The following is a 24,859-nucleotide window of genomic DNA, read 5'->3' on the forward strand; positions in this document are numbered from 1 at the left end:
ATGACTAAACTGCTCTTGAAAACGACCTGGGCTCAGTTCCCAGAACTCATACGGCAGCTCACAGGCACCTGCAACTGGTTCCAAGGAACCCTGTGCCGTGCTGGTGCCTCTGTGCGCACCCTCCTATGGTGTACATGCACACATGAGGCAGACACTCAAAAAATAAAAATAAGGAGAGGCTGGAGAGATGGCTCAGTGCTTAAGAATACTCTTCGTTCTTCCAGAGGATCTAAGTTCAGATCTCATCAGGAGGCTCACCAACTGCCTATAACTCCAGCCAGTCTTATGCCCTCTTTTGGCATCTATGGGTATCTACACACATGTGACATACACATAAATACGGTAAATTAAAAAAAAAAATAAATCTTTAGATAATCATGATTTACAAAGTCTCTGTGAACAAAGGATCAGCGATCACTGAATGTTGCTCAGAAGGGGAATTTGGGACCAGACTCCTGAAACGAGACATTTGCACGGACCGACCACGGACCGACTGTTTCTTCCGTGTGGCTCTGTTTAATACACACTGCTGATCCACACACACAGAGCCATGGCCGAGTGCAGCTCACGCACGCATGCACGCACGGGTCTTCTCTGCCACACACATCACAGCACGCTGCAGCCCTTCAGTGGCAGGCAGGTGAGGGGTGAGGGGTGCGGCAGTCACCAACAACAGTGGAAAAGATTTGACATCAGGAAACAAAGGCAAAACTTCTCTTGTTGGCCCTCGGTGGGCAAAAGGGCAGGAGGTGAATCAGATTCTTCGCTGCCCTAGGTACCTCTGCAAAGGCCACTGAAGGCACATGTTGATATAAGGACAAATTAGTGACTGGGAAAGTCTGATGTGAGACTATCAGAGCAGTGGTGCTAATTCTAAGTTTTGTGGGAGTCTTAGGTGGAGCCTGAGGCAGCTTTGTGTCCAAACACTAAGGATTAATGTCCAGCAATGAACACTAAATCCAAGAACAGGACAAAACAGATATGGTGAGCTTGTTCATTGTCCACCCAAGCTTCTCTTTGAGAGACACTGAGGTAACTCTATATTTGTCCTTAAAAAAAATCAACTATCACCAGAACACAGAAGCCCTAGGTCCTAAGTTACTGTTTAAGGATGTGTTCTATGGGGGCACCCATGGTTACAGCAAAAATAGCACAGATGTTCTTTCTGGGACTTGTCATCAGTCAGACCGGTGTGCTGATTCCCACCCGATTCCCAAAGGAACCACAAAGAGCTTACATTGTACAATGTGTGAGATCAAGAGAGCTGCGCTGGTGTCGTTACACGTCAGTCTGCCTTGAGCCAAGTCCTGCTTCACCTGCAGGGCGAACAGGTACCTGTAAAGATCAACAGAGATGGAGGTCACACAAAGGGGTGGACGGTCGGTCGTAGGGATGTCACACAGAGGGGTGGAGGGTCGGTGTAGGGAAGTCACACAGAGGGGTGGAGGGTCGGTGTTCAAAGTAGACTTCCTCTTGACAGCCTGAACACATAGTAAGAAACTAACCAAAGGTATGTTAGTTGACATACAAATAAGGAGAACGCCTATAGAATCTTTAAGGGTACTGAAGGGAACTGTGGGCTTAGAACTGCCCTCTTAAATAATGTGAGGCCTTGAAGGGCCGCCAAAGCCAAACCTGTGACAACTTGACAGCAGCAAAAATTATTAAAACGAACTGAAGCATACCGGACTGTACTTATGAATAAATCAATCATGAACTGATAAAGATTTGTGAGTGCACAGTGATCAAGGTTGGCGAAGAGAAACAAAAGAATTGGACATATCACATTCTACAGCCCGAAGCTAGGTCACTGACTGGCACCTTAGCTGCATGGGGGGTGTGCGGTAACTAAGCAGATTCCCTCTAAAGCCTGCAGTGTAGACCTGGACTAAAGCCTGTGGCCTGGGGAGTCACAGGTCCTAGCAGAGAAGCCACTACTGTTGTCTTGTTGAACGGGTGTGTCATAAAAATGCTTCCTAAATATTTATGTTCATACCCAGAGTTCTCCTCAGCCTTGGCAAGAGAAGCCTCCTTCTGCAATGGACGGCAATGCAGAGACTCACTGCTGGGCAAACTGATGAGCAATCGCCCTAAAGGGGACATTGACATCCTCCCCACACCAAGGCTCAGGGGCTGTCACAGTAGAGGAGTCAGAAAGATCTTAAGAGTCAGAGGATGGGGAGGAGAACTATGAAGCGCTCACTTTGGACATGGTGTGACTGTGGCACTAGTGAACTCACTGCGGACCTTGCCACCTGCACAAAGTCAAGTCAGCAAGCCCGGTCAGCACCTCAGTGGGCAGCACTAACTGCATCCAGTGAGGTCTTGTCTTTTCTTTTCTCTATAATTATTTATTTTATGTATGTGAGTACAATGTTGCTGTCTTCAGACACGTCAGAAGAGTGCATCAGATCCCATTATAGATGGTTGCGAGCCACTATGTGGTTGCTGGGATTTGAACTCAGGGTCTCTGGTAGAGCAGCCAGTGATCTTAATCACTGACCCATTGCTCCTGTTTTTTCTTATTTTTTTTTCTAACCCAAAAGGAAAACAAAACCAGAAACCCCAAGAGGACAGGAGGAGGGAAGTGGGTGTATGAGAGGACACTGTCGGAGTACACAACGGACCTGGGGTAGGTATGATCAAGATATATTCTATACATGTATGTATATGGGCATGCATGTATGTATTCATGTATATATAACAACAACAACACATGCAAAGGTGGTGACTGAAGACAAATCAGTAGAAGGATGGACAGAGAGTTAAAGCAGGATTGACGGGACCCGAGAGGGAATAACAGGAACGGAAACCCCTCTCTCAACAACCGCTAACAAAATCCACTCTGATGAAGATAGCCAGTTACAAAAAAGCATTTAGGAAGCCTGCTGTTAAGAACATTTTTTCCTGATGGAGATATCAGAGTGTTGCCTCCCCTTCTAATGCATAATCTCAGCATTATGTTAGTTTGGAGTAGATTCGGTCAAAGATGTTTAATTGTATCCACAGAGATCTTAGGACAACTTTCCAGTTCTCCAGAATTCACAGGTTTGGAAGAATAAACAGAACAGCAAAAGGAGGCAAGGAGACAAGTCAGGGGGGCGTGGTGTTCTGTGGGCCAAGGACGGCGTAGTGAGGAAAACTGAAAAGCCACACTGGACTGGGAGAGAAAACTCAAAAACCAGGCTGGACGGAGAGAGGCGCAGGGTGAGTCCCATCAGCATAGCAGGTCACAAAGCAATTGTAGTCTCAGATGGCTTGGAATTCACTATGCAGACTAGACTAGCCCTGGACTTATAGAGATCTGCCTGCGTCTGCCTCCCAACCGCTGAGATTAGGGGCATGCCTAAGACCACCACACTCAGTCTTAATCTAGAGAACACAGAAAATCAACAGTCCGGGGAAGCGGGGAAATATGGGTTTGGTAAAGGCATTATGTAGCACGTGAAGTACGAGCACACACACACATACATACACACATACATACACACATACATACATACACACACACACACAAATATTTATATATATAAGATCAGAATAGATATCATGCTAATGTGATATATGACTGGAACTATTTCTGTGTTCCTGATCTTAATTAAATGCCCTATCTTTCTAGAAAGTACAGTTACTACTTTGTAAAACAGAAGGTTGGTTTATTATATTTTTAAGGCATTGGGATGGAACCTCGGGTCTCACACATGGTGGGTGTGGTGGCATTTGCATGAGAACATTCCCCCACCCTCTTAGATGTTTGCATATTTGGTCACCAGTTCACAGGTGTCACCCTTTCATGGTGCTGTTGGCAAGGTTCAGGAGGTGTGGCTCTGTGGAGGGATTATGTCCCTGGGGTGGGTTTTGAGAGTTTAAAGACTCCTGACTTTCCATGGTCACCATTCTGGCCCCCTGCTTGTGCTCCAGGACGTGACCTCTGAGGTGGCTTGTCCAGTCACCACCAGCACCACTACAGGTCAGCCTGCAGTCTCTGCTCTGCTTGGCCACCACGGCCTCTAACCACCTGGAGTTACAAACCCAAACGAAGAACTCTTCCGTGAGCCTCCGGGGCACAGGGGCCTTGGCCACGGTCACGGTGCTCTTTGACATCACTAGGGGAGCAGCCAATTCTCTAGACGAGTGTCCTGCTGCTCAGCTGCACGCTCGGCTCTATGATGTTTACTGGTTAAACTCAGCGGGCTCTCTGCCTCATTCATACAGAACAAACCAGCCAACCAAATGAGGTGGATGTGGAAAAGGCGCCTGGGGCTGTGGGCCGACGAGAGTAGGTCTGTGCACAGGGAGGGGAGCGGTCAGAATGCATATCTCACACACACACACACACACACACACACACACACACACACGAGACTATCAAAGAACAGATTTATCCAACAGGATAATACGAGGGAGGGAGTGACTGTGACAATTCAGTCACAAGTCTTAACCTTAAAAAAAAGATAACCAATCCTCTTTAAATTGCTTAAGACAGTTCATTATCAACAACTAAAAATGCAAAGAATAAAAAAAGAACCAAAAAATGTGGTCATTGTGTAGTAAGCAGGCAGAAGATGTATTGCGACGCTGGTGGCGGCCAGCACCCACGGTGATCTTTGCAACCTTCCTTAGTGCGTGTCCTGCTCTGCTCTGCACATGTCCTGCTCCATGAGTCCCCACCGCCTGCTGCCTGCCTCTCACTAGATAGCCAAAGGGAAGGAAAGTGGGCACAAGAACCACCTGCTCACACGCACGGGGGTTCCTAGGGGAATGGCCGGTCCCATCACTCTAGATCAGGCGGTGGAAACTGCTGACCAAACTTAAGACTTCACAGAGCTACGGGCCTTAATTCTTAAACTAGGAGGGTTTTACATTTTAAAAGCACTGCACCTTGAATAATTTATAAACTCAAACACCAGGTCCTGTGTCTACAGAGCAATGTTCTGGCACATTATTTCTGGCCAGAGTCTAAGAGGCTTTGCGAGTATTGGGTGACAACCTTGAGAGGCTTCTGTGACAACAGAGGGCCTGGAAGTGTATACATGTATGAGGAGGACACTTGCTTTTCTTCTGGCTATGCTCAGCCTCTGTTCCCAGGCCGGGGTAACTTGAGAAACAACTTCCTGGACTGACGCTGTGGCCTTTCCCAACCACAGGAGCTGTGAACAGAACGTACTGGCTGTTCTTGCTTCCAGAGACTCAGCAACACCTTTAGTGCTATAAATGGAAGCAATTCCAATCAAGCGGACGGGAGCCAGGGCTAACTCACTCCGAAGGCACTAAATACAGCTAAATGTAAACAGTAGCACAAAATGTCTCCTGCAGGACTGGCTGGAGGACCTCTGCTTCAGGAAACTACAGGCCCACATCCCACGCACAATCCCGCTTCTAACTCGGCAAAACGTTGATCTCCTGACTTGTTTCATTTGGAAGGTCTTCATAATCTTTCTGTTCTAAGTAAAATTAACTTAGTTTCCCTGCCAGTCTATGGGAACTTTTGCAGGCGGTCTGTAACAGAATTCTGGTACAATCTTTTGACTAAGAGCAGAAACTGACCCTACTGAAGACAGACACAGAGAAACGGGAAAACCCAAGTGTGGCTCCGTTTATCAGCACAGGAGAATTAATTCTGAGCTTTGCCACAAGGAAAGCTGGGGGTGGGGGTGGGGGTGGGGGTGGGGGTGGGGGGTGGGGAGGGAGAGAGGGCTCTGTAATTAAGAGCTCTTGCTGCTCTACAGAGGCCTTGGGTCCAGATCTCAGCATCCACACAGCAGTTCACAGTCTTAACTCCAGTTCCAGGTGATCTGATGTCCTCTGCTGGCCTCTGAGGGGCACTAGGCACACATGTGGCAGTCCACGCAAAACACGCATACATATAAAATATCTTTAAATGTAAGAAAAAGGAAAGCTAGGAATTTCTTATACGAAGAGCCCCTGGTACTGTTCTTAACACACACCCCCTCCCGAATCAGGGCTTTTCCATACCACTGACTGCACTGAACATACAGATCGATACATGGAAAGGAGCACAGCTTCCGCTGAGCCACAAAGTGCAACTTTATCTATAAAAAAAATGCGCAGCCTGCTATTCCTGGAGGGCCCACATTCTAACTGCAAACCTAGACTGACTTACATCCTGCTGATAACAGCCAACTCTACCATGTGCTGGGCTCCTGTCCGTATGTCCTCCTCTAAAGCCCTGTTCACAGCCCTGTGTCCTGACACCTCTCCTTACCATCCAGCATTGGCAAATGTCTAAAATCCCAAGTTGCTGTCATGGTATTTCTGCTTACACAGGAATTTGAGAGTGTGAGAGGCTCAACACGGCAGATTCCCTGGACATCAGACTGTGTTGGGGACAGTGATGGGCTGTATAGAAATCTCAGATTGATTTTGTTTAACATCAAGGCAAAAGAATGGGGTTTCTGAAAAAGCATGTCTTCAAATATTTGTATATGCCAAGAACCAAGAACAAAAGCAGAAAGTAAAGCCTGCCCCATCCCTCAGGCAGGCTTCATCGGTATTGACAAATGAGTCGGCAAAACAACAAAAATCCTGAAACTCTAAAGACAGTGGTGCACAAAAGTTAAAAAGAGGTAAATTGTCTGTAAAATAAGAAACTCAGATGGGAAGGCCAGATTCCTGCCTCTGACTTTCAAACTGGGAAAGGGCCCAGTGGTGGGGCAAAGCTCACTGCCAAAGGACTGCGGCTGGGGCGGGCTCTAGGTTTACTTCAGCCCCGTGTTCCTGCTCTGGGAGCCTGGATATGGAAGGCAGTGAAGTCACGGTCTGGGGCTGTCGATGGCTCTGGGTGTCTTGGATTCTCAGCCCTGCCTGAGGCTCCTGGTCTTGAAGTCTGTCAACCACGGTTCCTGGGTGGCTGGTGACTTCAGCCATCTCAGGATACTTTCAACTCAGTCACTTGTTTGTGGGTGAGTGGGGGTATTTGGGAGTGACTCATTCATAAAACCTGAATTAGTTTGAAGGCCCTGGGTTAATACCTCTCTGTGGAGATTGGAGACACATGTGTGGTATCCTTATCGACATGGCCAGGTCACTTCCCCATAGCAAAAAAGATGCATTTTTTTAAAATAAAATCAACCCCCCCTCTCGCATGTGTGTATGTACACCACATGTGTGAAGCTTCCCCTCAAAGCCAGATGAGGGCATCAGATCTCCTGGAGCCAGAGTTACAGGTGGTTCTGAGCGGCTCAGTGTGTGTGCTGGGAAAGCACTCTTAACAGAGTTCAGAATCTAATTCCCAAAGAGACCCCGAAGTGACTCAGATTGTAACGGATGGAAGATGAGTTGACCGGCTTTAAGGTCCCCTCACTTCATAATCAACCACGGCTGTAAAGAACCCAGGGTGCAGCAAAACAGGGTCTCCTCCCCTTTGTCTCGTAGGCACAGACAGAAGAGAGAACGGTGGAACCCGTAAGCACCTCTTCGGAGCTACGGTCATGTAAACCCTGCGGACACGTTTAGCCGATTAGGGACCAGTATCCCACTCTAGTGAAAATGCCCCGCTGACAGCCACTAACCTGGTGAGTTCTTCCTGGAGCTGTGTGTGGTCGGGAGGGAAGAATTTCACAACAAATTTAACAACAACGTGCTTCGGTCCTGAAAAGAACAACAATATAGGTAAGGTGTGTGGCAAGCCATGCTTCCCAGGTCCCCAAGAAAGAGTTTTGGAGACTAATCTTTGTCACCCCAAGGTTTCCAGAGCCCAGACACCACCACCACTACCAAGCTATCCAGAACGGTCATAGCTGCTAACTGGGTAACGGACAACCATCTAATAAACCGTCTACAGTACTCACTCAGCTGTTCAGTATCCTCTGGGCTTTAAATCAGTCAGCTGTATTTTACCAAGTGTTTTCGGTTTATTGTTTGTTTTTGTTTTTTGAGACAAGGCCTCTCCTTGTAGCCCTGGCTGCCATGGAACCCCTCTGTAGACCAGGCTGGCCTGGCACTCATAGAGCTCTGCCTCCAGAGTCCTGATTTATCTGTCTGTGTGTTCATTTAGTACACTGGTGTTTTGCCTTCACGGGAGGGTGCCAGGCCTCCTGGAACTGGGGCTGCAGAGAGTTGTGAGCTGCCGCGTGGGTCCTGGGAATTGAAGGCAGGTTCTCTGGCTGAGTAGCTAATGCTCTTAACCACTGTATTTAAATCAATCGAATGTTTTCAGTTTGTTGGTTGGTTTTTTAAAACAGGATCTCACTATGTAGCTCCAGCTGGCTTCAAACTCACGGAGATCTGCCTGCCTCTGCCTCATGTTAAGGGCGGATGACACTAGTTACAGACCAGCTACCTTTATCCACAGCTGGGCTCGGTTAGGGTTAGGGTTAGGGTTAGGGTTAGGGTTAGGGTTAGGGTTAGGGTTAGGGTTAGGGTTAGGGTTAGGGTTAGGGTTAGGGTTCGGTAGGTAATGAGATGTAAAGCATCCACACAGTTCAAGCTGTGCAGCTGTCTACAAAGCAAGGCTGCTGCCACCTCATCAAATGCATCTTAGCTCCAAGCCATGAGGAGAAAATACAGATGAGCTGAGGCCGCTTATGTCTTTGTCCACCGTGGCCCTTACAGTCTCGCCCATGTTTCCAAGGGCAACAACTTCAAGAGGAGGCTGGAGCAGGATGTGATGGAGAACTCTGAATGCGGCAGAGAAAGCCAAACTGATTATAATGTGGTGATTTGTAATGAGACTTCAGATTGTTGGTGGATGTGACAGCCTCAGAGGGGCTGCCATCTGGAAGGAGGGCAACGGGTCAGCGGAACAGTGACTGACGGGAGTGAGCAGCAGCCCGGGTTAAACCCAGGGCTTCCGTGCCTGCTACACACATCCACAATCACACACACAGACACACACACACACCACAGATACGCACACACCAGACACACATACACACACACACACACACACACACCACAGACACATCCAGACACACACACACACACCACAGACACATCCAGACACACACACACACACACACACACACACACACACGGACATGCATGGACACAGACAGACAGACACACGCACACATACCGACACACACACACCACAGATACATACACGAACATACCACAAACAGACGTGCGCGCACACACACACACACAGATTTCAGGACATAATTTTTGTGACCACACGTTCAAGATCAGAAAGAAAAAGTAAAATCAACATACTCTAAAACGAGAATGTTGGCTGTGTACAAAAGACAAGAAAAAGAGGAGGCATGGAGGCTGGAGGGATGATGGCTCAGTGGGTAGAGCACTGGCTGCTCTAACAGAGGACCTAGGTTTGACTCCCAGCACCTACACAGAGCAGCTCAGAACTTCACTCCCAGGTGATCTGGCACCCTCTTCTGGCCTACTTGGGCACTGCATGCACATGGTGCAAACCACATATCTTTTTTTTTTCTTTTAAGCCAAAGCATAGAAATGCTGAAGCCAAGGATCCTGAGATATTCCCAGCTTAACCTACAAATGAGGGAGAACAGCGGCACCAGCTCCAAGGCCACCTGGGGTCCAGGGAGGGGTGGACTGTACGGCACAAGGCAAGAGGGACAGTGCACCCTTCTGTGTCAGTCGGACACGGGCTGATACCAAACAGCCATGGTGGGATGAGAGAGACAGAGGCCAATGCCTGCCCTTTCCATACTCAGGAGCTACTCAGGTCCAGAGGGACCCAAAGCTAGGACAAAGCTGTTGTCAATGCCAAGTGATAGCTTTGTCACACAGGGCCGGTCACAGCGCATAGAGGAGACACTGAGGTCGTAACAGGCGGATGCTGTTAAGACTTTGAGACCATGGCTGCTGTCCCCCCACAAGGGGACCCCTCATGCATCCCTCTAAGTGACGATCTCTGGATTCACAGAGAGAAGCATGAACGTGTAGAAGCCAGTGTGTCCCCCTGGCTCCCTCACCATATCCCGGGAACGTTAAGGGAACGAGGGCCTCTCATTACTTAGCATGAGTCCTTGCTTAGTCTAAATGGCTGGAAGTCAACATCAAATGTAACTGTAGAGGGGCTTCACAGACACTCTGTTTCATGTCTTTACATCCACAGCAGTCGGTAGGAGTGGCCTAGAGGCGTTTCTTAATCAGAGAAAAGTGAGGTAGGACATGTGGTGAGCTTCAGGTGCAACTAAAGCCTGCAGTTCTGATCTCGTCAACTGGAATCTGGGCCAACTTTTAAGAGCACAGCTTATCTGGAAGCAGAGAAAATGATAAGCTGGTGCTCAGGGGCCAGAAGCCTGAGAGCCGGAACGAAGCTTCCTCTTTCTTGCTAATATGCAGGCTGGGTTCATATTAGATCTCTGCATACTCATCAGATACATACAACACACACATACACACACACACATACACACACACACACACACACACACACACACACACACGACCCCACCACACACATATACCATGCCCACACCATACAAACACCACACCCCACCACACACATACACTCACTTATACACAAACACACCACGATCCCACCACACGAGCACACACACCACGCCCCCACCGCACACACACACTCACATAGACACACACACTCACATAGAAACATACTTACCATATATACATACCACATACACACTCACAGACACATACATGCCATACATACATATCACAAATACACACACATACATACCATATATATATATGTGTGTGTATATGTGTGTGTATATATATATACACATGTATATATATATACACACACACATACACCACGTTCCCCACCACACACACAACATATACTCACATAGAAACATACATACCATACATGCATACCACACACACACATACCATACATACATACCACATATAAACACAGATAGACATATACATACCATATATACATACCATACACACACACTCAGACCCATATAACCACAGACACAGAGGCACACATACACACACACATGAATGCACACACTCACACAGACACACATTAAGCACATACAATCTCACACTCACAACTAAGCACATTCTGATTTCATAGGCTCTGGAAAGGAAGATTAGAAAACCTCAAGTCTATTTCAAGAACAGAAGGCTCCACCCTTCCCCTGAGCACAGTTAAAACAGCACACAGCACAGAAGAGACAAGCTCAATTATTTTGGGGGGCTTAATAGCAGGCATTAGTCATTAATCAAGATGATATTTGATTTCCAAGTGAGGTTTTGATTACCAAAGGATTATGTTTGAAAATGGCGGAAGTTGCCTAGTTTAATAGTCTCTGGATTAGTGGGTGGTGACAAGCTGTCATGAGGGAACAAGGAATCTGCATCTCTAGGGATTCATGTCACAGACAAAAAGACAGTTCCACACAGGGATCCCCTGGCACAACAGTTGCCGTCCCTGTCCCCAGGGGCATGAAGGACACACTTACTGCGGATCTGCTTCACAATGGGCTTCAGGAGGTCCAGCCACACCTGAGGAGAGAAAGAGCAAGTGGAAATAGCGTCAGCGAGAACGGCAAGGGTCTCGAGGCCATTTCAAGCTGCTGAAAGGAAACTATTTTTGAGAATTTGAGGTCATGAGCATCTTTTCTAGAATGCCACATTTCACAGTGCCACCTCCCTTGAAATCCTTTATTATTTCTCTGTGTACGGGCATTTCACCTGCATGTATGTCTGGGTACCACATGTGTGCACTGCTCCTAGGAGCCATAAGAGGGTGACAGATCCCCTAGGACTGAAGTTTTAGATGGTTGTGAGCCATCACGTGCATGTTGGGTACAAAGTCCAGGTCCTCTGGAAGAGGACCACAGCTCCAGGTTCTGCTAACCCCTTTTATAGAATGTTCTAGTGCACATACTGCAGACACTATTCCTAAACCTGACCATTAAAACCTTTTTAAAGGGCTAGAGACGGCTCAGTGGATAAGAACACTGTTTTCGAAGGACCTGGGTTCAATCCTCAGCACCTACAAGGCTACTCACAGCTGTCAGAAACTCCAGTTCCAGGGGATCTGACACCCTCTTCTGGTCTCTGTGTGCATCACATGGATATGGTACTCTTACATACATATCGGCAAAACACATACATACATATAACATATGTAAAACACCCTTTCTTAAGAGCTGGCAGACCCAGGTACAGTGTGCCCAGTGCCATGTCAGGTAGCTAACAATCACCTGTAACTCCAGCTCCAGGGAATCGGGCGTGCCTGGCCTCCATGGGCACCTGCGTTCATGTGCACATGTGCAATGTAGACATATACCCACACGTTCAAAAGCAATAAAAACAAACGTTTTTAACAATCAAAATGTTTAAATCTTATTTGTGCTTTTATCACATTTACCCATTCTGAAGATATTAGTGAATGAGCAATTAATGAATGATCACATTAGTGCCAAGTGGAATATGCATGATATATATCTATATTTCCACATATCTCCATATATGGTTACCTATACCCCAAACAGAAAATCCCTGAGGGGCAAGAGAGGAGGGATACATGTTTATAGATCATCATACATCACAGGCTATCTACTGTCACACATGCTATCTACACACAAACATGCTGTCATATCTCACACGCTACCTAAAGTCATCTGCCCCTCAAAGCCAGAGCGACTCCTGGGATGCAGGAGAGAAGTCGGAGCCATGCATGGCCCAGGATCCACCCCAGATGCCCAGCTAGACCTGAACTGGGCTTGCTCATGCCCAAGTCCTAGCTCCTTCTCACCTCTGTGCTTCCTGCACGCAATTCAATCACAGAAAGAACAGCTGGCCTTATAATAAAACACAAGTTAAGCACACAAGTCTATGCAATGCTGTTTAAAATCTGTCCTTGAATTTCCGGTCAGTTGAAAGGGATTCTCTTTGCACATAGGACAGAACCAAGGTTAAAATCCTCGTGGTGAAAGGAAAAGTAAGAGACAGATGCTGCGTGTAGAAATGATGTCGGGAATAACAGGTATTTACAGAGAGAACATTTCAAAGGCAAAGAAAATGCTGACAGTGGGGATGATTAGTGCTGGAAATGCAAATCACAGCAAGAATACCACTTCAAACACTAAACACATTACATGTGGTGTGTGTGTGCTTGTGTGTGCATGTGTGTGCACACATGTGTGCATGCCTGTGTGTGTGTGTGTATGTGTGTGTGTGTGATCATTGAAGATGGCCAAGGCACAACTCTTCTTTACAGGTGGTGTTTTGGCACAGCTGTGCTGCAGGTGCTTGGCAGATATCTGAAGGTGTCCCCTTTGCATCTTCCTCCATCTGGTCACCTGTGACTGTAAACGTGTATGTGTTCATACAAAATGTATATCCAATGAATGCTAACCTTAACATTTTTATAACACGTTGATAAAAATTTTACAACAGCCTAAACAAAGCAAGTAAATGAAGTAATGGGTTTCTACATGACGCATTGCCAGGCAGGATTAACAATGATGCTCGTCACGGAGTATGTCTGAGACAGTCTCACTCTGTAGACCTGGCCAGCATGGACCTCATTAGTGAGCCTTGGTTGGTCACAGGAATAGAACAATTCAGTTATCGAGGCAGCGAGGTCATCATAGAGGAGGTTTGGTTCCTACCGCATCTCTGCCTCCTTATCTAAAAACCATTGGTATTTATTGATAAGCTGGGTATAAGCGCTAAAGGGATGCACACACACATGCACACACATGCATGCATGCTATGCACAAGGAAACCAACATTAGCTGTCTTCCTTTATCACTTGCTCCACTGTTTTATTGAGACAGCTTCTCTCACAGAGGGAATCTGGAGCTCACCAATTTGCCTAGCTGACTGTCTCAATAAGTTCCAGGAATCTGCCTGTCCCCTTTCCCCAAGCCCAGGTCAGTGCTGGAGTTACTGACGTGCTCAGTGCTCTGTGTTCCCCATAGGTGCTGGGGATCTGAATTAGGTCTCATCCTAGTGTGACCGAGCCATCTCCAATCTAGAAAAGCCTCCAGAACATATGGGGGTAGCAATATCTGGCTCACAGGAAGCCAGGAATAGCGTAGACTCCCACCAGCCAGGCTAGAATAGCCCATGATTCCTTGGGGCTCCAGACAGTCAGAAGGAGGCAGGCTTTAGAAGCCACCTAACCAGTTTTAGAGTTGAAAACTAAAGGTCCACATGGTTTCCTAGCAACTGCACCCCAGAAGGAGTGCAACACAGTATATGAGAAGACCAAAGCAGAGAGTGCCACAGGGTCACGTGCACACTACCCAGCATTCAACTGACAGCCAAAGTCGCCAGGTACAGAATCAGAAAAAGGAGGCTCACACTCATTGGGAAAATAAAAACTCAGCCCAAACTGGCTCAGGCCTCAGAGGTGACAGAGGCAGCAGAAAAAGAAGGCGACAATTTCTAGACATGTATCCACTTAGAACAGAGAGAAGTGCGAAAGGACTGGATGAACTCTCAGGGGGAAGACACACTGTGTGAGGCTAAACAAACAAAACAAACATGCAAAACCCGTGCGTGGACAAACGCAAGGCAGGCGGGAATCCAGCAGGAAAGCACCCACAGCTGCCCGCCCCACTTTAACCTGGCAGGCAGCGGCTGTACGGGCTCTTCCATCTACCACCACCACCTTAGATGTAGATGTGACTGTGCTGCCATTATGTGGTGACAACATCGGGCCACCGGCTTTCTCAGCCCCGCTGTCAACCCAGGAATGCTCTCGTATGTGCAGTCGGTCCATCAAAGCCAGAAATGCTGCTAGGACATGTTTACATCCTTTTTGCCTGCATATAAACTACTTACCAAAATGGGTCATCTTCTGGGCCATGAGCCAACTATTTTAAAAAGTGTTGTGTTTTACAAACTACATTCCTCACCATTATGAAATTAATTTAAAAACCTAACAAATCAAAAACAAGGGAAACCTCTGTAGGTTCACAATGAACTAACTTTTGGAAAGAAAAAAATCAAAGAGAAATTTGAAAGTATTTTGAAGTAAATGAGAAATGTCCGCATAGCAAGTCAAAAGTCATGGCACGATATATAAAAGCAAAACAACCCTCTGAACGGGTAGCACAGCTCACAGCTCACAGCTGTGATCTCCAACTCCAGGAGGACTGAGGACAGAACTTTTCAGTGCCAGCCAGGGCTACAAAGACAGACGTTATTTCAAAAATAATAAACAAACAAAAAAATCTGTTAGTACAAAACTTATATGCCTTCCTTAGTTGTTTTGGGAAATGGGTCTGAAAGCCAGAGTGTCAAAATCATCCTAAGGGCTTTTTGTTTATAATTCCTGTATACAAAGCCCCCTCCCACACCTTAGATGAGACAGGGTCTCACTGTGTAGCCCTGCCTGGCCTGTAGCTCTCTCTACAGATCAGACTAGACTTGAACTCACACAGACCCACCTGGGATCAAAGGCACATGCCACCAGAACTGCTGGCTCAAAGATAGAAAGTAGACATGGGACCTTGTGCAAGCCAGACAAGAGTTCTACCCAGAGCTAGACCTTGAGATGGGTTCAGATGTGTTGGCTAGGTGGCTCTTAAGCTCCTAGATTCAGGGACATCCCTGCATCAGCCTCCCAAGTGCTGGAACCACAGGCAAACGCAACTGCACCTCGCTGCTAAAATACACACCCTTGGACTCTCCCTGAGTTCCTGATCCATCTGGTTTCTGGGAATGCCCACGCATCCCGCTGCTCTCAGGATCGCACTGGAGAACCAAGGCCTCTGTGCACATATCTCCAGATCTCTTGCTCAGTGTGATGTCCAGAGCTATCAAAGTGTGGACACTGGCAAACCGCAAATGAGATCATGGGGATGTATAACTGACTTCCTACATGCCAATCACTCCTACCTGTTCAGTCTATAAACCTTTCTTCGAGTCAGACACTCAACAACATTTATCCTCTTCCCACCAAATGCATTCTTGCATTCAGCCCAGGACTGTGATTTGGATCTGGCTAAATGCATTGAATTTCTTTCAAGCTAGCCGAATCAAGCAACGACTTGGTGCACTCAGTGCAGTGTTCACACTAACTTACAAGGACAGCTTTAAACAGAAAAGACGAGGCAGATCCGTAAGCTAAAGCGCAAAGTTCACTATGGTACAGGCTCCACCTATGCAGCTGTGTACCAAGCACATTTAAACAGATCTTGCTATTTCAGATCTATGCAAAAGGAAGTTTTATAATAAAGGCAAGGCAATTAAAAAGCCATGCCTGAGTCCGGGGGCAGGAGTATGAGGGGGCAAGGGCTACCTGGATTATTAGAAACTTTAACCCTGAGTTTCCTATTTTTAATTAATTAACTAATAGGGCAAGTTGCTGGTGATTCAAAGCCTTGTGCATGCTAGACTCTACCATTAAGATATATCCTTGGCCGCCAAGTCTGCTTTTTTAAAGAATTATTTGATGGATATGAATACACTGTCACTATCTTCAGGCATACACCAGAAGAGAGCAATTCCATTACAGAATGTTTGTGAGCTACCATGTGGTTGCTTGGGATTGAACTCAGGACCTCTGGAAGAGCAGTCAGTGTTCTTAACCACTGAGCCACCTCTCCAGCTCCCAAATCTGCTTTTTAAGATGGGGATAAGCCATGGGCCTCGGTCACAGCACTAGTAAAATAGCGAGTATTCAGTTTCAGCTATTTATAAATCACTTGCTTAATTATCATTACCTTTGGAATTTTCACTTTAAAAGATGTCATTTGGCTATGATGGATTTTCTTTTTCTAAAAATGTGTCAGGAAGCCTCAGCAGAGCTAGGCCTGTTTGCTAAGCAAATTCTGAAGTATGTATACTGGCTTACAGAGAGCCTCACCGCCTGGGCCTGTCACTCTGGGACCACTTGTTGGCATGTAGGGTCAGACCCTGCTGTGGTGACAGAGCTGACCTGCTCCCTCATCTCCCCTCGCTTACCACGTGCTCTGGGTATCCTTTTCCTGAGATATTTTTAATCCATTACACCTGACATGTTCCTCACAGCGCCCCATCTTGCCTCAGAGCCAGCCCCCAGGGAAGAAGCAAGGTGAGGGACCGTGACTATTCATAAGTAGAGGACAGCCAGCAGGGACACCTGTCATACCGAATGACTGCAGTTTCTGAGCTTAAACCCATCAAAAGCACACTTGCCACGGGCGACGGTTTTTTTCTCCCAGCTAGAAGGGACACAGGAAACAAATATCAGGCTTTTCCCACAAGTACCCAGACTGACATAAGAAGTCAGGCTGACTCATGGGCCCAGAAACAATGTCCCTTTAAAGACTGGTGGGCTAGCCCGAGGGGCTTCTGAGGTATGACCCAAGGATAGCTAGAATCCAAGAGAGCTAAGTGCCTACTCTGTGCCAGGCCATCCCCGGGGATGTGATCCACCGCCTCTCTGGGCTGGATGGAGTGGCTCCTGCATGTGGGGAGCTCGGGGACAGACAACAAAGGTAACAGACGGACACAGTGAGTGCTTGGGCTGAACAGCCTGGGGAAGGGGATCATGGCTACCGGCTTCATTGTGAAGGACTGGGTAAGAAGTTCCCCGAACTTGCCTGCTGAGATTTATGGATGGGAGAATACCTACCTGAGAGGAAAAACAAAACAAAACAAACAAACAAACAAACAAAAAACAAAAAAAAACCCAAGCAGACATTGGTGACTGTGGTGCAGGGGCCGGATCTGTACTATGGCCACTTTTCATACGGTTCTGCAGCGAATGGGCTAACAGTTTTAAGTGTGTGAGTTGTTGGGGAGAGGAGAACACCTTAAGGAAGAATTATATCTCATGATATGCAAAAGCCATATGCAATACAAACTCTCATGGTCATCGTACAATGGTGGGTTCCCCCCATGTATGTATGTGTGCAGGTGCACTATGTGTGTGTGTGCAGGTGCACTATGTGTGTGGGTACACTACGTGTGTGTGCAGGTGCACTGTGTGTGTGTGTGCAGGTACACTGTGTGTGTGTGTGTGCAGATGCACTATTGTGTGTGGGTACACTATGTGTGTGCAGGTGCACTGTGTGTGTACAGGTGCACTATGCGTGTGTGGGTACACTACGTGTGTGTGCAGGTGCACTATGTGTGTGTGCAGGAGCACTGTGTGTACAGGTGCACTATGTGTAGTAGGTACACTGTGTGCAGGTGTACTATATGTGTGTGCAGGTGCACTATGTGTGTATACAGGTATACTATGTGTGTGTGGGTACACTATGTGTGTGCAGGTGCACTATGTGTGTGCAGGTGCACTATACATGTGTGCAGGTGCACTATGTGTGTATACAGGCATACTATGTGTGTGTGGGTACACTATGTGTATGTAGGTGCACTATGTGTGTGCAGGTGCACTATGTATGTGTACAGGTACACTATGTGTGTGTACAGGTGCACTATGTGTGTGTGCAGGTGCACGATGTGTGTATACAGGCATACTATGTGTATGTAGGTGCACTATGTGTGTGCAGGTGCACTATGTGTGTGCAAGTGCACTATGTGTGTGCAGGTGCATTATGTGTGTGCAAGTGCACTATGTGTGTGTACAGGTGTACTATGTGTGTGTACAGCTGTACTATGTATGTGTACAGGTGTGCATACACATGGCAGGCAGAGGGAGAGGGAGCTGTACACATACACAGCACACGCACACACGCGGGCAGAGGAGTACCTTAGGTATTCTGAGGAAGCCTTCAGAACCATTGTCTACCTTACTGCTGAGACCAAGTCTCTCACTGACCTAGAACTGGCCCATCCGGTGAGGCTGGCCAGCAGGCCATCTCGCCCTGGAAGTGATGTTCGACTGGACACAGTGCATTCTTGGGTATTAGTGATGGCAAGTCCATGCTCCTTGCAGTACTGCTCAGAGCAGCCCAGATGTGGATGTAACTCACATAGCCATCAAAAGAGAAGTGGGGGCACAGGATACGGTATACACACAACAGAAACGGTAGGAAACAGGGAGACAGAGTCTGCTGTGTGGATGACCCTTGAGTGAGTCAAATGAGCCCCGTTATACACAGGTAAATAAATAGTGCAGGGCCCCAAACACAGATATCTCAAGGAGTATATTCTCAGAAACAGTAAGTTGAATGTAGGTGCAGGGTGGGGCGGGGTCATGGGGAGTTGTGCAACTGATTAACGGAGGTCTGCAAAACGACTCTTCTGCAAGCAAGCTGAAAGGCAAAGTACAAAGTGAGGACCATGAATCACAATAAAAAGTGGCTGCCATTGTAGATCTAGAACACACACAAGAATGCCAATGGTGAGCAAGGTAACAGATTTTCCTGTAATGCATGCTTGCAGGGCCCTTCCTGAGGGCCTGTGCTTGTGCAGACAGCCATGAGCACACACAACCCTTTGGGACACTACTCTCTCCATGTCTCACATGAGGAAAGTGAGGCTTGGAAAGTCGGCTCAGTGTGTCCCAGTCTTCCCACTGCCAAGAGGCCTGGCATGGAGGTGACAATGAGGGTCAGTGGCCCCAAGGTTACACTGCCTGGGACAAGGGCAGGAGGACTCCACCATCCAAGAAAATGCAGGTAATTACAGGCCTGCTCAGGCCAGACAATCAAGATTGTCTGCTTAGCACCTCCAAGACGGAATCCAAGCTCAGGGCATGTTGGGACTGTCACATGTTGCCACATGGGCACTCATCCCACCTTAGAGAGATTTGCATTAAGTTTATAGCCAACGCACACACAGGGCACATGCTGTAATAATTGTAAAACGTCTTGAATTTTCAAAGGATTTTACCCCAAAATCCAGCAGCCAGAAAAAAAAGGGAGGCCCAGCTGGGACCCCACTTGAACACCGCTGTTCACTTACACAGTCCCCTTTAATTGATACTGCAGATCAATTTCGTGAAAATGATTTGTTTTTACCATTATATGAATTAGCTCCCAGGTTGGTACAGAGAGGGAGAAAAGCAGACAGGACAGAATAAAGCTGGAATTCCATTCCCTGCTTTACCACCTCCTACCAGAACCTTTGCACGGACAACCCGACTTCCCAAGCTTGAGCTCCAAATCCCGAACAGGGACTAATGAACTGCTGGGTATACCTCTGTGATGGCACCAGCGGGGCCACTCTTCCTCAGAGTACACAGAGGCTGCTGCGCTGACCTCATAAGGTCGTCCTAGAGCAGACCCGCACGGAGCCCTTCACGTGCTGTTTGGGATGGGCCTTCTCTGCGTTACACATGGTAAGTGCACATACGATGTTATGTATGCACTGTAGTATTTGAATTGGTGGTGTTAGCATTTTGTCCAAGTTCGGCCCCACAGTTACCTAGCAACAGTCAGGAATGTGTGACTCACTATAAAAGAGGATGCTTGCCCCTTTGCTCTCCCCCCCTCTCTCCCCCCCCTCTGTCTTCTCATGCCCCTCTATCCCATCCTCCTCCCTCCCTCTCTACATGTGCTCATGGCTGGCCTCTACTCCTCTGTTCGCTCTCTCCCTTCCCCTCCCCCCTCCCCCTCCCTCCATCTCTCTCCCCCCCCCCTCTCTCTCCCTCCCTCCCTTTTGCTGTCTCTACTACCTTCTCAACTCCCCTCCCCATGCCCTGAATAAACTCTATTCTATACTATACCCTCCTGTGGCTGGTCCCTGGGCAGGGGGGGGAGAGGAAGGGGGAAGGGAGGCCTCAGCATGACCCAGTGGAGACGCCCCGTTCGCCTACATCTGACTTCACATCCACCACACATTTTCCTTCTCTCCTTAACTTTTTATAAAACAGACAGTGTAGAGTCTGGAAATTGGACCCATAGCCTGATTGTTTGCTACCATTGAGTTTCACCCCCAAGTCTCCACAAGAGAGAGAGAACGGCCAGCAAGTCTCTACTGCTGTCACATATGAGTAAGCTCTCTCTCTACGTCATCACCAGCAAGTCTCTACTGCTGTCACATATGAGTAAGCTCTCTCTTGCTACGACGTCATCACTGACTTTTTTTGTTGTTCAGTTCTCGTAGTTGTACACCTTTTTCAGGGGCTATCATGGGTCACAGCCACCAAGCCTTTTTATTCAGCTCCTGAAGGAGTTCCTTAGACATGACAGAGAAGTCCCTACAGCTGCACACACAGACACTGAATCTGATGTCAGAAGGGTGTGGCTGGAACCCTTCTTCTACCATTAGATAACTGAGACTCAGGCATGGAGTTACTTGCAGAATCTCAGTCCCCTCTACTACAAAGCGCCAGCGCGAGCTCAGCTGCAGAAGGCAGCTCTGCTTGGCTGGAGACAGACAAGCCTGGGAACACAAGCCCAGGAGGAAGGAGCATGCGGCCATCCGCGCAGGCGCTCAGCAGGCTTGTTAAAACTAACAGTTAGTGGGTCTTCGAGTGTTGGGAAAGCCATCGTTCTAACATGAAGTGAGCTCACGAAACAACACTCCATCCAACAGCAATGCTCTGACCAGCCTGCATGGAACTGATGTTTCCTGGACTCTTCACCTGAAGCTGTGCACCTCTAGTGAATGGGAACCACGCCTTTCGCCACCTGACACTTCCACCCATGTTTCTTCTATATTCACAACTCAGCTGAAACACAAAACTCTCAGGTAAATGGGGATTTACAAGTTGCCAGGTCTGTGGCCACTCTCCGCATTAGAGAAAGGACTGAGAAGCTTACAGTTATGGTACTGACTAGGAGAAGACAGCATGGGCTGGGGATAAGGTTTGCAGAGCCTAGTGTATGAAAGACCCTAGACAATGCTACAAACGAACAAACAGAAACCACAGAAAGGTGAGGACAAAGGCAGAGTGTTTGGAGACAGGCAGAGAAATCTCACCTGCCTCACTTTGATATCCTGGTTCAAGTGCCACTGGCTGTAAGCCCAGCTCAGAACAGCAGGGCTTGTCCAGCCCTGCAACACGTTCTTCCTAGATTCTGATGTTACCAGCTCTGGCTTCCCTCTGCATGTGGCTCCCACTGCCCCCAAAGCGTGCTAGCTCTCTGAAGACCTGGCACAGTCCTGTAGTGTCCTCTGACCCAATAACACCTTCTAGCTGACAGGTTCCCTATATCTTCATTATGGCGCTCCGAGAAAAGAGAGGAGTCCTCTGTCTTACTGTGTAGACTATGAAAGGGATGTAGCCAGTCAGCTTACTGCCTAGACTGGTGGTTAATAACAGAGAAATTAGCCATTGACCAAAGCAAAGACCAGCAAGATCTAAGTTTGGGATTCAAAATGGTCAAGACTTTTAAGAGCATAGTTTGACAAACAGTTCTGCAGACTTTGGAACAGCTGGGCCCAATCACTGGACCATGCTGCGCCTTGGGTTTTGAACGGCAGAAACCTTTTGGCTAGTCCGCCTACTGCGGCATCACCTGTACTGGAAAAAGAAAATCATAGCTTGTCATTTACAGCAGAAGCGGTAGATGATGTGGACAACGGTGAGAAACAGAAAAGGGGGACGCATGGTGAGAAGAATTCCCTTTGGAGTCAGGAAATAAAGACAGCACTGTGAAGGGCTTCCTCGGTGCACGGTGGGACAGGGCTGTCTGTGCACCACACTCCCAACAGACTTTTATCGGAAACCCAGAAGGATGTGTAGGGATAAGGCAGCACAATCCGGGAGTGGAAGCAGGGTGGAGCGGGCTGTTTCCAGTTTCTGTCTCCTCAGACACTGCTGGCATACACCGATGACTGTTGCGTGCATTTTGAACATTTAACCAAATATAGATTTAAATATAAAGGAGGGCATTTCCTCGTATTTACTTCTGCGCCACCAAGGCAGATCCCTCCCACCCTGAAGGTGAACAGATGGTAAAGCGACATAAATCTGGTGCCCCTCCTGTCTCCTACCACGATCTTTCTGTGGTCAGGGAACTCCAGGCCGAAGTAGTCACCCTCCACGAGGTTGAGGTGGTTGCATACGGCGTCAAACAGAACCTTCCCCGGCGCTCGTTGCTGTGGAGAGAGAGAACTGGGGTTACAAGCGTCTCTGCTGGAGACACCCAGGCACACAAACCACCCAGGCACACAAACCACGCTGCTCCCGATTCTCCAGCCAGAGGGGCACACAGGGGGTCAGAAGGACTTGCCACCACCCACCCTGTGACATCCTGGGTGCCCCTTCCGACTCCAGACTTGGAGATTAAGTCATTTTCTCCCCATTTTCTAATAACAAACAGCTTTTGTTTCTTTTTGGTTCTGTGATGGAGTGAGCCAGGCCTGGCCTTGAACACACAATCCTCCTGCCTTGGTCTCTGAGAGCTGGGGTGACAGGCGTGCACGAGCATGCTTGGCATCTGCTTCTGAGAGCGGTTTGGGGTTTGCTGCACACAGAGCAGGGAACTGTATTTCTCTCCCTGCGGCATTCAGTTGTTAAGCTAGGCAGGGAAATGGCTCAGCAGGTAAAAGGGCTTGCTACCAAGCCTGACAACTGACCTAAGTTCAATTCCCAGGCACGCGAGGTGGAAGAGGAGGGAGTGATTTGTGCGATAATGCACTTAGCATCAGGCCTTGGTTTTTCTTTACAACTCCATGGCTTCCTAAGGTCTTTCTGCTATGATGGATCAAACTCTACCACAAGCGTCAAACCTTGGGAGGCAGAAGTCACTGGTTTTATGTTTCCATTACCTTTGCAATACCCATGTAACAGTTTAGGAGCCAACTAACTCACGATGCTGGATGGCAGTGAGGGTTGAGACCTGACAGGTACAATGAGTGTGCCCATTAGCCTGTCCTCGTGTGGCTGCAGGGCCAATAAAGAGAGCCCAGCATGGGACATTATGTGCTTTCGTTCCTCTAACAGACATCGCTTTTATGGTCCCACAGCTGCCACCACAGCAATCTGGAAGATACCCACAGCTACCTGCGGGTGTACGACATCTTCTGTGGATAATCTCAGCTCACTGGGCTGTGTCTGTGGGTCACATGCACAGGCGGCAGGAGTGAGCTGTGACTACCAGAAATCTCACTTCTGACCAATACAAAGCATACCAGAGCCGACACATGCTTATCCAAAAGAAGGGACATAAGTGGGGACCACGGACTACGGGTCACCAACTCTGCTTTCTGTCACTGTGGTACTGTTATCTGCTGTTTCTGATATGGTGAATGCATACATACATTTCCCAGCAGGCTGACAGATGGGGACATGGACACGCTTGTACTAAAGTTTGGTTCTAGGTTCACTGTCTCACATCAGCATGCATGATTGATTTTATGGGAATCTTTTTCTTGGAATCTTCTTTCCAGCAAAATTCCAACACATTAACAAAAACATGTTAAAAGTGGACCATGGAGTAAGAGGTTGTGGAAGAATTCCTATACCATACAGAGTTTCCTTTTTCTTTCTTTTTTAAAGAAAGACCACAGTCCAGTTTCACAATCTCCAACACTGTCTGCTTGCTTAAGGATTCGCCAGTTTTCTGCCCAGCTGGCGGGAACTCATATTTCCCGAAGAATTCCTGGAACTAAGGGAATCTTCTAACTTCATCTAGGTTTACAGAGTCTGAGAAACGAGACTTCACAGTTCAACACTAGAAATTGAAATAAGCAGAGAAAAGTCAATACACAATGGATGTCTTTATGGACAAGGGTATTAGACTAAACACGTCGTAAGAGAAGTGGGGAGGAGTTACTGTGAACTTGAGTCCTCTACTGAGTCAGTACAGGCACAGCTAACTTCACAGTCCTAAAACCAGGCTGTGCTGGGTCTTACAACCCTCAGCCTCACCTCCACCTTGCAAACACCTATGTTCTGTCACAAAGCAGCACCGCAAGTGACTGACTGGAATGGGTTGTAAATAAGTTACCAGAGTCTAGTTAATACTGATAAAGAGGATCTCATTTCTTTAAAACGTTCTGAAAATTTACTCCTTTTGTGTGCATTTATGTGAACTGTGCCTTTCTACAGTACTGGATAGCTATTTTAACATGGAGATGTTGACACAGAGTTTGAGTGACTGCTTCCTAGCCCCTAAGGACCCATCCACAG

The 24,859-nt window shown here is 47.6% G+C and overlaps 1 protein-coding gene across 3 annotated transcripts in view; it reads right to left on the bottom strand.

Annotated features, from left to right (window-relative positions):
- The window catches only part of Farp1 (FERM, ARH/RhoGEF and pleckstrin domain protein 1), a 236,827-nt gene that overhangs the window by 51,831 nt on the left and 160,137 nt on the right, over window positions 1-24,859 (bottom strand). For 2 of the 3 annotated variants that reach the window (XM_052190622.1, XM_052190620.1), the window contains exons 3-6: window positions 22,720-22,824; window positions 11,385-11,427; window positions 7,533-7,611; window positions 1,238-1,335 (exon numbers count right to left, since the gene is read on the bottom strand). In XM_052190622.1, coding sequence (XP_052046582.1) covers window positions 1,238-1,335; window positions 7,533-7,611; window positions 11,385-11,427; window positions 22,720-22,824 — 325 coding nt within the window. The remainder of the gene's footprint in view (window positions 1-1,237; window positions 1,336-7,532; window positions 7,612-11,384; window positions 11,428-22,719; window positions 22,825-24,859) is intronic. The other variant, XM_052190621.1, reaches the window with a different exon arrangement.

Source organism: Apodemus sylvaticus, chromosome 8 (assembly GCF_947179515.1).
Source record: "Apodemus sylvaticus chromosome 8, mApoSyl1.1, whole genome shotgun sequence".
In the NCBI taxonomy this organism is placed as follows: Eukaryota; Metazoa; Chordata; class Mammalia; order Rodentia; family Muridae; genus Apodemus; species Apodemus sylvaticus.